Source organism: Ictidomys tridecemlineatus, chromosome 3 (assembly GCF_052094955.1).
Source record: "Ictidomys tridecemlineatus isolate mIctTri1 chromosome 3, mIctTri1.hap1, whole genome shotgun sequence".
Classification (NCBI taxonomy): Eukaryota; Metazoa; Chordata; class Mammalia; order Rodentia; family Sciuridae; genus Ictidomys; species Ictidomys tridecemlineatus.
This window is the reverse complement of record NC_135479.1, coordinates 22,803,453-22,818,571: the sequence shown is the minus strand read 5'-3', so window position 1 is coordinate 22,818,571 and position 15,119 is coordinate 22,803,453. Positions and strand designations below refer to the sequence as shown.

The 15,119-nt window shown below is 51.6% G+C and overlaps 1 protein-coding gene and 1 long non-coding RNA gene across 4 annotated transcripts in view; one reads left to right on the top strand and one right to left on the bottom strand.

The window, feature by feature from the left end:
• Nucleotides 1-624: 624 nt before the first annotated feature.
• Plxdc1 (plexin domain containing 1) overlaps nucleotides 625-15,119 on the bottom strand; it is a 62,511-nt gene continuing 48,016 nt past the window's right edge. For both annotated transcript variants that reach the window (XM_078042092.1, XM_078042093.1), the window contains 6 exons: nucleotides 14,485-14,566; nucleotides 11,092-11,152; nucleotides 9,799-9,934; nucleotides 5,661-5,693; nucleotides 3,477-3,637; nucleotides 625-2,094 (listed from right to left, as the gene is read on the bottom strand). In XM_078042092.1, coding sequence (XP_077898218.1) covers nucleotides 1,975-2,094; nucleotides 3,477-3,637; nucleotides 5,661-5,693; nucleotides 9,799-9,934; nucleotides 11,092-11,152; nucleotides 14,485-14,566 — 593 coding nt within the window. In that variant the 3' untranslated portion in view covers nucleotides 625-1,974. The remainder of the gene's footprint in view (nucleotides 2,095-3,476; nucleotides 3,638-5,660; nucleotides 5,694-9,798; nucleotides 9,935-11,091; nucleotides 11,153-14,484; nucleotides 14,567-15,119) is intronic.
• LOC144376044 (uncharacterized) lies at nucleotides 10,288-13,941 on the top strand. Of its 2 annotated transcripts, XR_013436050.1 has the most exons (3): nucleotides 10,288-11,279; nucleotides 12,268-12,443; nucleotides 12,904-13,941. It is a non-coding gene; the product is annotated as an uncharacterized LOC144376044 (long non-coding RNA). The 2 variants fall into 2 exon arrangements; XR_013436049.1 differs by having other exon boundaries at nucleotides 10,288-12,443.

Genomic DNA, 15,119 nt, shown 5'->3' with positions numbered 1-15,119 from the left:
GGCAGAGTTCTCCCTGTCACCAGGTCCTTTTTCCCTTGTCAACATTCTTTCTCTTCAGGAATCCAGAATGGGTGACTGAACACCGGGAAAAACTATGCTGGAGTTTGGGAGTGAGGCAAATGGTGCTGCCCACTGCCGTAGGCCACAGCAGGAGCTTCCGGCTGGACATTTTAGGCACGGCCATCACAGATGCTTTGCTACTGAGTCTGAGCCAAGACGGCCGGAGGTCTGGATGCCAGGTCACTGTTGGGAGAGCTTTACCCATCCTTCTGTCTTCTGAAGTTTGCAAAGAACTCTTCTCTGCTGCATTGTCATTTTTCTTTCTCAAGTGCAGATTCCTCTTCCCCTACCCCCTCTCCCAGCCCTTTCTTCTCCGGTTGGTGAAGCAGGACAGAGGACCAGCGGGCTTCCCACTCTGCTTGTCTTTAGAGTCCTGACTGCAGATAAACCGTGAAGCAGCTAGAAAACCATCCGTCAAGGCTTCCCATGCGCCTGGCTATTTGCACTGCCTACCCACCGCCCCCCCCCCCAAAAAAAAACCCCCCACACACTGAATTGCCAGATGCTCTAACTCTTTCTTTGCAGCCTCCCAGTGACCAGCACAAAGGGGCATGACTAACTGGATACTGTGACTTAACATTTATTTGCCTTTTTTAATTTTTTTTTTCCACTTAGAATGAGGGTGAGCTCTAGATTTTAATTTCCAGTGCCCTTCAGAAGCAACCCTGGCTCCTCCCCGGGACAGAAGTCCCTGAAACCAGGCTGAGTTTGGGAGTCTGCACTCCCTGCCCCCAAAACTTCTTGCAGAGCAAGGGAGACGGTGGGACATTTCCAAGTCAAGGTCTTAGGTAGAAAATTCTCCCTCCGATGCCAGTGCCGGCTTCCTCTGTCTTACCTGCTCTGCAGCTTTGCTGCTCAACAGTGTCCAACAGAAGATCCCCCTGGCTGGGTGGGTGTCAAGGAATCCTCAAGTTCCCCTGTTTGTCCCTAATGACTATAGAAATCCAGTTCAGAGAAAGAAAAATATGAACTAAGCAAGCTCTGCCTTTAGAGGTACTTAGTGGCATCGACCGCAGTACAGGCCAGTGGGTAAAACGGGCACCTGACATACTGATGGGAAAAGGAGCCCCACATGGGGCGTGGGCTACCCAGGGCTTAGCCCACCAGGTGGAACCTGGGCGCAAAGCTTGGCTGTAGGTTGCACTTGCTCAGATGCACAAGTCCTGGGAAGGGAGCCAAGTCTGAAATGCAAATTTCCCCACGGCTGCGTCTTTTTCCTCTTTTTTTTTTTTTTTTATAAATAATTATTTTTAGTTGTAGTTGGACACAATACCTTTATTTTATCTATTTATTTTTATGTGGTGCTGAGGATCGAACCCAGAGCCTCGCATGCACTAGGCGAGCACTCTGCTGCTGAGCCCCAGCCCCAGCCCCTTCTTCCTTTCCTCTTGTTTGGCTTCTCTCCCATGATGACATATCCTAGGGCTTAGATCTTCACAGATGGAGAGAACCCCTTCTTTGGCTTCCAGAGCCACAGAAGCTGGGGCTAAGTGTGCTGCCTCCAGAGCCAGGAGGACCAGCTCTTGAGTCTATGCCCTGGAACGCAGCAGTCCTGCCCCAGGCTTTTTAGTGAGCCTGTGATCTACACAGGAGCCTCAAGAGGCTGGAAGGGCATGAGGCCACCTCCAGTGGGGAGGTAGGTCTGGGACAGCTAGAGAGTAGATCATTGAGAGAACCAAGGGGAGACCCCTCTTATTAAACAGGATGAGATTAGGTGATTGTTCCTTTAAAACCCCCCCGTGGTTGCTGTGCTGCCCCCTCTTTAGCTGGGCTGTCGGCTAAACTGCGGCCCCAGCACCACAAGCCACCCATCTCCTCTTCTGGGCCCAGGTGCTTGGAGAAGGCCTGCAAAAGTTATTTCTTCTCTTTGCACAGCTCATCTTTTCTGGCCATCCTGGGTTTTCTTGCCTGGCCTCAGCACTGCTCGGCCTCCACAAAGCCCTCCTTCTCATGGCCCGAGGGCTCCACCTCAGTGTAGGTGGAGTGGTTGGGGTGGTTGCGGAACTTCATGGCTGGCCAGTGGTGAGGTCTCCGCTGCAGGGGATTCAGGGGACAGAAACAGAGTCAGCAGACATGATCTCTCCACGGGGACCCCACCACCAAGGGACAGTGCCATAATTCTCTCTTATAAGGACTCTGGGGTGCTGGGGCCCACTGGGCTCCAGGTGATAGTCAGGGCCACTCTCCCCAAAAGGCTCCCCACTGTCACCCCTTGACCACTGGAGCCAGTGTTTGGAAGAAGTACATTTGATCCCTCACTGTGTGGTCTACACAACTGTTGCTGAAGCTTTGGGTTATGGGTCAGAGATGACTGGAGTGATCTGGGAGGCTCTGGAAATGCCAAGATAACCCTCCAGACATGACAGATTCTGCATCAGAGGGAACCGGGGGGTTTACTGAAATGCAGGTTCCTGGGCCCAGCTTAGACCTACTCCATCAGAGTCCCTGTGGCCTGGGGATCTGCAGTTCCCAGGTGATACCCAGGTACGCTAAGACTTCAGAAAGACTGATGAGGACCCATAAATAAGGTTGTGCAGAGGAGACTGAGGTGCCAGAGGGCCATGGTTGTGCCCCTCTGAAAACCTTTGAAATGATCCTTTTTAATAAGGAGCATAAGGAAAGTTCTCTCTGATAACTTTTAAGGAATTCCCAAAGGGTACCACCGGCTTGCAGCCTTCCGGAGGGCAAGGACAGTATCTTAATTATCTTTGTGTCCTCAGCTCCTAGCAAACACCATGGACACACTGTGAGCACTCAGCTAATTCTATGAAATGAGCTGTATCTTCTGGGAGCTAATAACCCAGCTTAGAGCGGAGGGCTGGACAGCAGCTGCTGGACTCTGTGGCTCAGAGTGCTGGGGGTTGAGTCTTCCTTCCCGTGTGGCCCCTCGGCTGGCCCCTCAGCATTCTGGGACATTTGGAACCGCAGTATCCTCAACTAAAACTCCCAGAGAGCACAGCCCTCATTACCATTTCCACTTTTCATTTGTCATCTAAAAAAATCCAAAGCAACAGCAAAAGAGGTTGGTTCTATTATGGCTCCAAATAAGTCCCAAGTCTGCAATTTGGGCAAGAGACACCATAAATCATTAGGGAACGGCTGCCCAGCCGCTAAATGGGCTCTATATGGTATTTTTGGCCTTCAATCTTTCCTCTGGGGACTTTTCTAGTTTCACAAATGGGGAAACAAAAGCAGACAGGCTGTTCTACGGACAGAGAGCCAAGGGGCTGAACCCTGGGGGTGATGGGCACAAAGGGCACCAACCAACCACTGAGAGATGTGCCAGGAGGGGGCTGGTGTAGGTTTCTCAGGCAGGTGATGTGTGAGAAGTGCAAGGGGAAAAGGTGGGTACCCAATGGCCTTGGAATCCCTGATACAGAGTGGACGGCAGAACCGAGACCACATTCTACACTGACCTCGATGAAGAACAGCGCAGCATTAGAGTTGGGGTGGCCATTAATGTAAATACCAGCCAGGATGATGGCTGCCACCAGGAGGACGGCCAGCACGATGCCCACGATGGTGCCCAGGTGCACAGGGGGGCCTTTTGTCTTTGGGGACAGGTTGTCCTGGAGACCTGTGGAGAGACCATTAGGGCAGGGAGGGGCTGCAGGGGAGCAGGAAAAGTTGGGCCATGGAGTCTTGGGTTCTATAAAAGTCCCCAAGATGAAAGTCCACAGGACCTTTGGGTCCACTTATCAAAAACATGAGAAAGGTGGGACAGAAGCTGGTGGAATTGGGAGGAGTACAGCATTAACGTTGTTCTTAGCACCTCTCGGGAGGTTTTCCAAAACCACTTAAAAGCTGTCCAAATGCTTAACAAGGATCGTAAGGGAAGTTCTCTTGAACATCTGTGTCACACAACCACCTTTAAGGAATTCATAAAGGGTATGTGATGGCTAAGAGTTTGGGATCTAGGTTTCGGCTGCTTGGGTTCAAATCTATCCTCTGCTACACACTAGCTACGTGACCTTGGGCAAATTATTTACCTCTGTGCCTCCATTATCACCTCTGTAGAACAACAACAGTAATAATAACAATAACTACCTAATAGGATTATTGTGAGGGTTAAAATGAGATGTCATGTCAATAACCGAGGACATGTTGAGCATCTTAGAAGACCCAATAAGTATCAACTATTATGATAGCAAAGGACGATATTTCTACTTGTCACTGTCGACCAAATTGAGACACTCTGGAGGACAGGGGCAGGGTCTTATTCATCTTTGTGTCCTCAGCTCTTAGGAGAAATGGTGGACACACAGTTGAGCTCTACGGAATGGACTAGGTCCCCTGAGATCTAACAGTCAGTAGGCACTCTCCAAGGACATCTCAGTGTTTGGAATGCATCCCAAGGAGGACAGGAAGTTTCCACGGACCAGAGAGCTGGGAGCCCCTCCAGTCCCACTCTTTCCTGTGTGACTGAGGGAATGGAAATGGAGGTTAGCAATTTACCCAAGGACACACCAGTCCAGGGCCAGCTCTAGGCAGCCTGATTCCCTGACATTACCTGGGGACTGTAGGGATGACAAGGCGGAGAAGACAGGTGGTTATGTCAGCCACAGAAATCTTGAGCCCTTTTTACACACCAGTGGGCGAAATGGGAGGCAACAGAGGGTGAGGGCTTTTAATAGGACGTGTTCAAAATCATTGTCCTCCTAGCCCCTGCTCTCTGTCACTCGGTAAGCTGAGGAAACTCAGGAGAGAAGCTATCCAGGCACCGCAGAGCTTGGCTAGCGCCCCCATGCCAAGAGGTGGGAAGAGTTGAGGTAACACAGGTCACAAGCCAGTCTCCCGGACCTGCTGGCCACCAGCCCACAACCTGCCACTCTGGTGACTTCACAGGCAGGACTTGGTTGACTGGAGGTGCAGCCCTCCACCCACAACATTCCCTCTGTGCCTCCCTCTGTCCCTCCCGCTGCCTGGAGAGGAGCAATGGCGCCCTCTCTGGTGGGAGATGCATCCAACTGCCCTGCCTTAACCACCTCTCCTGAGGGCATCAGAGAACAACCTCTAGCCTGCAGTAGGAAGGGGCGCCTGCCCTCACAGCAGCTGCAGCAGAGCCCTGCTGGCCCTGGGCGATGGACAGGGGAGGAGGGCCCCATCACCCGCCAGCTCATCCTCCCAGGCATCCCCGAGGCTGGATGAACCTGCCTTCTGGTGCTCTGCAAAGCTTATGATGGGACAACTTCTGTGTGCTGTGGGCCAACCCACAAGGGAACTTAATGTCAGAGAAATTGCTTCCCCTCGCTGACTAGGAGGCCCATGGGGGGGGGCATGGCCACCAGCCCCACCAGCCATGTCTGCCCAGGCTCAGACTTCCCCTCCCGCCTCTTCAGGGCAGCTAATATTCAAGAGTGGGAGGCCAGGAAGAACCTCTGGAGGATCTGGCTAAGGTAGAAATGTTTGGGTAGACATGTTCCTTCAATCTAGGGGCCTGGGCCCAGAGTGCCCCCTGCCTTCCCACCTAGCAGGAGGTCTGGGCCGTCCACATTGGCTGCTTTGCTCCTCCTCTCGGCCACAAAAAGAGGCCCAGTGCACCCTCTTGGGTAGGGCAGACCCAGGGGTACGGGGAAGAGGGCAGGTGGTTCTATACTCACCATCTCCTGCGTAAGGGTTCAACTTGGTATCATCTTCAAAGAGAGAAGACAAAGGAGCAAGATTAGTGGAATCACTATGCCTTTGTCTCCCTGGGTCTGGATGGGATTTTAGGAGCTTTGGTTCAGCTGCAGTGCAGAGAGGGGAGGTGACTTGCCTAGAGTCTCACAGCAGTGCAAGGGTAGAAGGCCAGAGCAAGTCGGGATGACTTTCCTGTCAATTATTGACTCATTCAACAAATATTTATTGAGCATTTACTGTGGGCTGAACCCTGGGAATAGGTGCTGGTGACACTGCAAGTAACAGACATGGTCCCTGCCTTTGAGGAATAACAGGTGGGAGAATGGAGGACTCACAATGATAGGCATGTAGCAGTGATAGAGCATGTGCCTAGCATGCCTGAGACTCTGGGTCAAAAATAGATAAAATCCACATGATGCTGAGCACAATGGCGCACACCTGTAATCCCAGCAGCTTGGGAGGCTGAGATAGGTGGATCATGAGTTCAAAGCCAGCCTCAGCAATGGCGAAGCACTACACAACTCAATGAGACCCTGTCTCTAAATAAAATACTAAATAGGGCTGGGGATGTGGCTCAGTGGTTGAGTGCCTCTGAGTTCAATCCCCAGTAACAAAAAACAAAACAAAACAAAATAAAAAAACTTGGTCAGTTGAGAGTAGCAAACTAACTGGGGACAGTGGCCCATGCTTATAATCCCAACTCCTTGGGAGACTGAGGAAGGAGGATCAGAAGTTCAGAGCCAGACTCTGCAACTTAGCAAGACTCTGTCTCAAAATAAAATAAAAAGAGATGGGATGTACCTCAGTGGTAGGGTGCTTGCCTAGCATGTGTGGGGCCCTAGTTAAAAAAAAAAGAAGAGGAAAAAGCAATTCCCCAAAATTGAAAGGAAAATAAATTGTAGATTTCTACAGGTGAATTTTCTTCCAGAATTTCAATAAACAAGAACTTTTTGAGCAGAATTTCAAACCTATTTTTTAAAAATAGTAACTTACTTTTTAAAACAACTTTATTTTATGTATCTATATTTTTATGTGGTGCTGAGGATCAAACCCAGTGCCTCACACATGCTAGGCAAGGGCTCTGCCACTGAGCCACAACTCCAGCCCTTCACATGCATTTTGTTATTGCAAGTTGACAACAATGAATTGGCTAATAAAAACTGACCAAAATAACCTAAATATCACTGGGCATAACTTGATTCAGAAGAACATGAGAATATAGACCATTAAAAATCCATTGTAGCCTGGTCCACACTTACCTCTGGTAGACAAAAGGACATGGTGCCTGTCACAGTCCCTCCCATAGAGCCACTGAAGGTGGATTCACTGGGCCCACCACAGCCTCTTTCCTACTCACCAAGGACTGGCTCCCAGCTGCCATCTTGCCAGAACTCCATGGAATGCAAATTGGCTCCCTAATTAATGAGTTGAGGTATCATCCCATGAAACTCAGAGGAAGAAGTGCATGTAGTGCTTATCGAATGAGAGGTCATTTTTCTGTAGTTGTTTGTCCCTTCTTGCTGCTACCAATGTGATCTGTCAGCTGCTTATAAGATGAGCCCTTGTACTACACACAGCTCTTCTGGGCTTTGTGCCTGTAATTTGCCACTCAGAGGTGGTGTGGCCCCCTGGAGTTGCAAGTGAAGAACTTGGAGTCCAGCCCCCAGGCCTCCTCTCCCCTAGTCCTCTCTGCTCTCAGACTCTGCACGTCCCCCAGGAAAGCTGCATCCCCTTGGTTTATAACATGTCCCCATTACAGACTGTTCCACAAGATGAACTGCACCAAACAGACTCTATCCCACACCTGTCTCTTAAGTGCCCTACAATGATAAGGCTGGGGATGTAGCTCAGTGGTTAAGTGCTCCTGAGTTCAATCTCCAGTAACAACAACAACAACAACAAAAGGACTTGGTCGGTTGAGAGTAGCAAACCAGCTGGGTACAGTGGCCCATGTGCGGCGAGCGGGCACCTGGCCTCAGTTCTGTCAAGATGCCTTGAGAGCTAGGCATGTGGGGGACAGTCATCATTAAAAGATCTCTATTTTTGTGGTGCTGGGGATCGAACACAGGGCCTTGAGGATGCTAGGCAACTGCTGTGCCCCTGAGCCACCTCTCCAGCCCCAAAGTTCTTGACAATATTAGCCACCTCCTCCAGGCCTGGAAGGACGTGGAGCCATAATCGTCCTCACTTACTATAATGCTTTTTGTTGTTACACAGCAGAAGTGAGGCCAGTTCCTGGTCTGGCAGGAGCCAGACAACAAAATGGGCAAACAGAATCTGCTGCCTCTGTGAGGGACAGCCACCACAGTAGTGACAGAGCACCAGTCCCTGCAATCTCAAGTTATTACCAGTCAGGATTTAGAACAGGCCCCCAGATGCTGTGTCCTGGGCTCTCTGTGCCCACCACTGCCACCCCTCCAGCCTCTGACACTGTGGCTCAACCAGATGGTGAAGTCCTGAGTGAGGTGAGGGAGCTGTCTGCACCCCCAGCCCAGTGCCAGCCAGAGCGTGCCCTCGAAGCACAGGGTGGACTGAGGGAGACTGGCCAAGGGTTGCTTCCTTCTGGTGGAGCTTCCCTTCACTGGAGGGTCACCCCTGCACTTGGCTGCTAACTCCCCAAGGGCCAGGTCTCTTTATGCTTCCTTTTCATTTAATCCCCGGAAGCAGCAGCACCTCAGCTCTTAGTACCTGAGTCTCAACCAGCTCCTTGCTATTTCCCAGCAGCCTCAGGGTGACCAAGCCACCCGAGTCTGCTTCACGTGTCCACCTTTGGCTCTATTCCCTGTTCCCTGAATTGTTACCAACCATTTTCATCTCTTTCAGCACTGAAAAAGGCAGTGGGGTCAAGGGGAAGGAGAGCATCTTTTGGAGCCAGATGAGACCTGACTCCATCTCTTCCTGCTGGGTGGCCCTGGGCAAGTCATCTATCTCTCTGAGTCTTAATGTCCTCTCTATAAAATGGAGACATAACAATATCAACAACCAGAATGTTTAGGAGGACTAAATATTAATTTGTACCTGACTGTAGCAACCTACCCGTCACATGGCCAGTCCCCCCAAGATATTAGCTCTTTCTGTCATATCTCATTCTCCTCTGTGACTTCACTCTGGCCAGGAGACCCTGATTTAGTTCTTCAGTTCACCGGGCAATATTTAGAAAGGTGAGGGCACCTCATGTGGGCCTGAGTCACCTACTTTGCCCCTTATAAGCCTATTTCCTTATCGGTAAATTAGGATGGTGGCTAAATATTTTAAAATACTAACTTTTTCCTTCTTTCCCCCTATCTGTTATTCCTTCTAAGCAAATGTTTGGCTCAGAGGAGGCTAAGAGCTCATAATCCTCCGGTCTTTCTTTAAGGGAAAGGGGCTTTCAAATCTAGAAGAGGTATATTGGAAAAGGATAAGAGAGGGATTTCTCAGAGATAAGCAAAGAATCCTGGAGGAGTTTGGGAGAAACTGAAAGATCTCAGGCTCCTGGATTGGAGGAGGCTGCACAGGGCCTCCAGGGGACAGGGAGCCGGAAACCACCCAGGACCTCTGGCAGTTTCAACCAAGAGGCCTTGAGATGGCAAAGAAGCCTGGGGACTGCCTGGTCTGAATATGCAGTATGGAATGGTCACCAACCCAAGGGGCCACCTGGACCCTCTGCTGGAGCAGGGGCCAAGGCCAGAAGAGTTCCTGCCAAGTGGGGTCTGAGAGTCAGAAGCAAAGTTAAGTTACAGAAAAATCAAACAACCTTTCTCTCACCTCTTAGTGTGGGGCTTAAGTTCAAACCTGCTGCAAGAATGAGACCTCCAAGAACCTGTGAGGATTACTATCAGATTAACCCAGGTGACTTATAGAAATACCTGGCCCTGGGCTGGGACATTAATTCTCCCCTCTCCACAGTGAATTCCACCCCTCGCTCTGATGCAGGTCAGCACAGTGGTTATAGCCCAGTGGTTATACACCTGCTTCTGCTGCTCTCCAACAAGTGAGCTAAGCGCTCTGGGCTTTAGTCCTTTATAAGAAGGCAGGGCAATGTCTGTCCCATGAGATGGTCCCTGTGAGGGCCAGCAGGTGCTTCAGGCAATGGTTCTTCTCAGGTCCCCCGCCAGCCAACCCCAGCTCCAGCCTTACCTTCAGTGGTAAGGCTGTCAATGAAGAGGGAGGAGGAAGTGGTGGTGAGGTCGCCGTCCAAGGGGCCAAAGGAGCTGTCAGGGGAGGCTGAGTAGTGGTCCTCATCCTGGAAGTCCTCACACGTGCTGCCCTCTGCCTAGAAGAGAGACCCCCCCGCACTGCTGCTTGGCTAGAGTTGGGCCCTGGATGCATTTAAACCTTCCACTTAGTCTGACCACTTGGGAAAGCTGAGATGAAGGCTTGCTTGAGCCCAGGAGTTCAAGGTCAGCCTGGCCAACCTAGGGAGACTCCAGTTCAAAAAAAGAAAACAAAATGAACAGCAACAACCAAAAAAAAAAACAAAAACAAAAACCCTTTACTTTATCCTTCAAGTGTCTTATCTTACAGGACAATTTATCAGCTGCTTCAAATTCTTACTCAAGGAAGGAGCTGAGAGGCCAATCTTGAATAAATAGAGCAAATCTGGACATTTAGCACAGCCAACGTCAGAAAGGGGAGGTTGGACAGATTTTTTTTTTTTTTTTCAGGCCAGAAAAAGACAGCTTACCCCGAGCCTGGACTAATAAAAGAGGCCTATGTGGCAGTGGACCTATAGGGTTCATGTTTAAATGCTGAGTCCAGCGCCTTGTAGCTGTGAGAGGCAGGCCTGCTCCTCACACTCTCCCCTCTGACCAAGGGGGGCACTGGTCTCCAGCTTCAAGGTCAAGTTAAATAAGAGCAAGTGTAGGGCAGCACCGAGAGGCGCTCCCACTGCAAGACGAGGAAGAGGACGGGAGCAAAGAAAGATGCAGTGAGCTCTGCATCAGCCCAGGGTATGAGAGCAGGAGGCTCCCCACCCAGAATCATTGCTGGAAAATTCTAGTAATGAGAAGGAACCGGTACAGGATTCTAAGTGGGAGGTGCCTGGAACGACCCTCCACACCCCCAGGATGACTGCCTCCCTCAAAAGCCAGAGGCCTAGAGCCTCGGCAGGTGCACAGCCTCTGGAGGAGCCAGCTGGGACTGAGGCCCTGCCTCTCCAGGCACCAGAGGAGTTCCCGAGGAGCTGCCTGCTGAAAGCCAAGTCCCCAGAAGCAGTTGTCTTGGGGACCCACAGAGCCCTCTAAAACCTTCCAGAGTGGTCTAATTGGCTCAGAGCAATCTGGAAAACAAATCTTAGCTGGAGGAGAGAAAAAAGACACCTCGGGCTGAAGACACCTTGAAACACAGCTCCCTGGGGAGGGGCCTGCTGGCAGACCTCCTTCCCCTCACCTGCACAGGGCCACGTCACAGCAGCGCACACATGCTTCTCACCTCCTGGGCACAGCCATAGGCCAGCCATTCCTGACGATAGCGGTCGAAACCACTGGAGCACCTGCAAGGGAGTCAAAAAGTTAGAGAAGTGAGGGGACCGGAAGAGAAGCCCTCCACTTTCATGTCCCCTATTCAGTACATCCTTGAAGACAGTGAGGAGGGGCTCAACTCCTGCTCAAGCTCCCCAGGTGCAGGAGGGAGGGGAGGATGTTTGTGCATCTCCACCTTTCTTAGGAACAGCTCTGGGGATTAAGGCCGCAGCTGCCCAGATGTGTGTGTGTATGTGTGTGTGTGTGTGTGTGTGTGTGTGTGTGTGGTGTGCAGGGACGCATGACCTCTGATGACTTTTAAGTCTGTTTGACTCTGCTACCGTGGCATTCCTGGAACTGGAAGAACTCATGCTCATTTGCCAGGTTCCAGGTATTCAGTGGCCTCAACTTTGAAGCAGAGGCTGGTGGAGGGTGGGCATCAGAAGAGGCTGGCCTACGCTCCCTGTGTGATCATTACAGGCAGAAATAAGGATTCTGCTGGAGGCTGGGAGAGGTGAGAAACAGGCTGACCCGGGTCTCTGGAGAGGACACTGTGTAGCTCAGCTGGGCTGGAAGAGACCGAGTGCCTCCCTTGGGAAAGGGTGGGATACAAGGATGAACCAGAGAAGGTTCTCCACGGCATCAAGGGCTCAAATTGCCCTTCTTCACTCTTTGGTGCCAGGGGAAACAGCAAGCTTTACTTGAGTTCAGGGACATCTGCATGGGAAGAATAACATCCTGAGCCACGAGGGCAGAGAAAGATTCCCAGCAAGTTAACTCCACACCAGCAGCCCCTGCCCATCAGTCCAAGACCCAGCGAGGCCAAAGTTGAGGTTTTCTGAGGACCTCTAGTCTTTCCTTTTGGAGGTATCCAAACTGCTCCTCTTGAGCAGGGGTGGCTGCACTGCACCAGCCACAGGCTCCTTCTCTCAGGCCCTCTAGGACCACTGCTTTGGGGGATAGAGGATTAGGGGAGTTATTGGAAGCTGGGGACCAGTTTCTTTTAGACTAGGCTAACTGATTCTTTCTAGGATTAAGCCTTCAGTACAGGTCTAAGAGCATCACATTCTAAACCCTGAGCCAGTCAACCCTGACTCAGAGAGGGGCATGAGAGATGGCCACTTACTGAGTGTCTCTTGAACGCCAGGTGCTGCCCCAGACACGGCTCCTCCAGCACCATTCCTTAGGACTCTCACAATGACGTTGGAAGGCAGCGGTTATGACCATCAGTTCCTGAGCTAATCCAGGAACTGAGGTCACCCTTAGACTCCACAGTGGGCCTTGGGGACCACTTTAGGATGATAGAGAGACACTTTTTCCATGGTAAGTGAAACTGTCTAAATCAGATCCAGCCCCGAGTGGGGAGGGGAAGCCCTGGGAGGCTACAGAGAGCAGAGGAGATGAAGGGGAGGGGAGAGGAGAACCAGGGTCCTCTATCAGCCCTGCCCTCTGGCTCTAGGACACTAGGGTCAGCTCTCATTTGGAGCCAAGGCTCTAAAAAGCTGGCAAGGAGTGAGCCCAGGCCCGTGGGTGTCTGGGGATAGGTGGTTTGTGGCCCTTGTCACCTCACACCCTCTGAGAGAGCTTCTCTGCTCTGGGGCTGACAGGACCCCAGTAGGGCAGAGTCCACTCGCAGAGCCCCGCCCTCCCCCCACCCCTGACTGGCCAGTCCCACTGAGGCAGGCCACCCTCTGGTCATGTCATGCTCCCCGAGTCTGGGTGTAGCCGCTAAACGGGGCTGTGGTGATGTGAGGGTTTTGCTTTCGTCTGGCCCACTTTGCAGTTCCCATGGCTCTGTTTGTGCTGGATGCTGAGTCACGCTGTGGCAGCCAGCCCCAGGATCCCAGGGCTCATCTCAGGCCATCCAGAGCGTCTCCCCACCACAGAGACAGCGGTTCTCCACTTTGAAAGTGCAGAAGATGAAACACTCCAAAAAATCAGACTCCTGGGACCGTGGTCCCAAGGGGTCAGATTCTATGGGTTATGGGGGGAGAGGCAGGGAATCCGGCCAGCTCTCCAGGGGATTCTGAAAGACTTGGTGCGCAGAAGACTCTGCAAAGCCTCCTGTTCCAGAAGAACCAACCCATTGACCCAGGTTCAGCTTCCCGAATTCTGAGGCAGATGTCTGCCTTCATTCAAAGACCCTTGGATGCTTTGTAAAAATGTTGTTTGGCATTTGGAGAGTTTAAATAACAGTGTTCTCTCCCCCACCCCCACATCCCCCTGATTCACATAATACAGCTCCATTTTACAGGGTAAACACACTCAGGTGAGTGCACCAAGGCACAGCTGGTGGGAAGAGCACCTGGGAGGCCTGATAAGCGCATCCCCTCCCCTGCAAGTGGAGCCGCCCTGTGCATTGCAGGCTGCCTGTGGAGGCCAGGGCTTCTATTTCTGCTCAGGGATGTTGGAAAGGAGCAAAGGAAACGCTGACAGCTGCACGACAGCTGCACGGGAACTCAGAGACTGTAATTTTGCAATTTTCAAGATCGCCTTAAAGGCTCCCGGAGTTCCTAGGGCTTCCCACTCTCATGAGAGCTCAGTCCCCACAGGAATCCTTCTTTCCCCTCCTGCCTTTTATTTATCTTGGACAGGAGAACAGAGCTTGAATTCTAAATCTAATGTGCAAGGAAATGATTTCAGAACTAGGAGTAGAAGATAAACTGGGTTTAAGGACTTTAGCCCTGAAACTGAATCTCACCCAGAATTTTCTGTGCTTCCAAAACCAAGCATATGGTGTTGTAGCCTCCCCCAACTTTCTGTGGATGCCTGCAGTGTCCATACCCCTGGTTTTCAAGAAACTCTGTTGCAACCCAAGAAAGATCTTGAGGTGGTGTTTTGGGGTCACAGGGCTCTCATCCAGTGGCAGTGGGTCATTGCCTGTCTCTGAGCTGGGAGTTCCGACACTTGTCTGCAGATGAGGCACTATGTTAAAATGCCGGGTCCCGGGTCCCCCTCCAGAGATTCCAGGATTCTGCATGCTTAACAGGAGATCTTGGAGACCCTGGGATGACCACAACTGAGTACTCCTCTTTGAGAAGTCCTGCTCTAGAACCAATACCCTCACAGCTTCCTGGGATTAAGGAGGGGGCTACAGCTGCTGGAATCCCTGAATGGTCTTCCGGAAGCTTAGTGTCACCCCAGGCCTCACCCTGCCACACAGGCACCTTGATCAGGCACAAGCCTCAAGAGAAATTCTCTTCTGAGACATTCTTGTCCTGTTGGCCAGGGAGGCGCGGAGTAGAGAGAGAACCTCCTGCTGGCAAAGAGGCCCAGAGGCCCGAGGCAAGAGTGGAGCTTTGCCACCGTCTGGTCTCCTCTGGAGTCTGCTTATGGGACTCAGCGCATAATGCTGGGCACAAACCTCTGCAGGACATGGCACCAGCTGCAGTTGAAGGTCAGGTCCGAGGACATGCAGGTGTCACAGCTCCGATGCTGCAGGCAAGCTGCAAGAGAGGAGGCAGTGGCCGCTGAGCATCGGGACCTTTCTACCAGCTTCACAGGGCACAACTCCTGAGTTCTGGAACCTTCCAGAACAATAAAGTCTCTGTCTTAGCAGGAGCTTGAGCTCACTTCAGTCCAGCCCCAACTCCTTTCCTTCCTTCTCTCCTTCCATGACCAGGGGGTTAGGTCCTGAGCTGGTGCTGGGGGCTTAACAGTAAGACCTAGTCCCTGCCTTCTTGGGGCTTACAGTCATATGAGCAGACAGACCCCAAACAGAGGCACAGACAAAAATAACTACAAGTTGGGCGCAGCAGTGCATCCTTGTAATTCCAGCAACTTGGGAGGCTGAGGCAGGAGGATCACAAGTTCAAGGCCAGCCTCAGCAACTTAGGGAGACACTGTCTCAAAATAAAAAAATAAATAAATAAAAAGGGTTGGGGATGCGGCTCAGTGGCAAAGTGGCCCTGGGTTCAGTTAACAGTACAAAAGTTTACTGGGGCTAGAAGTCCCGGATGATGGAGTCCTAGCAGTGAGCAGAAAAAGAGCAGATGCCCG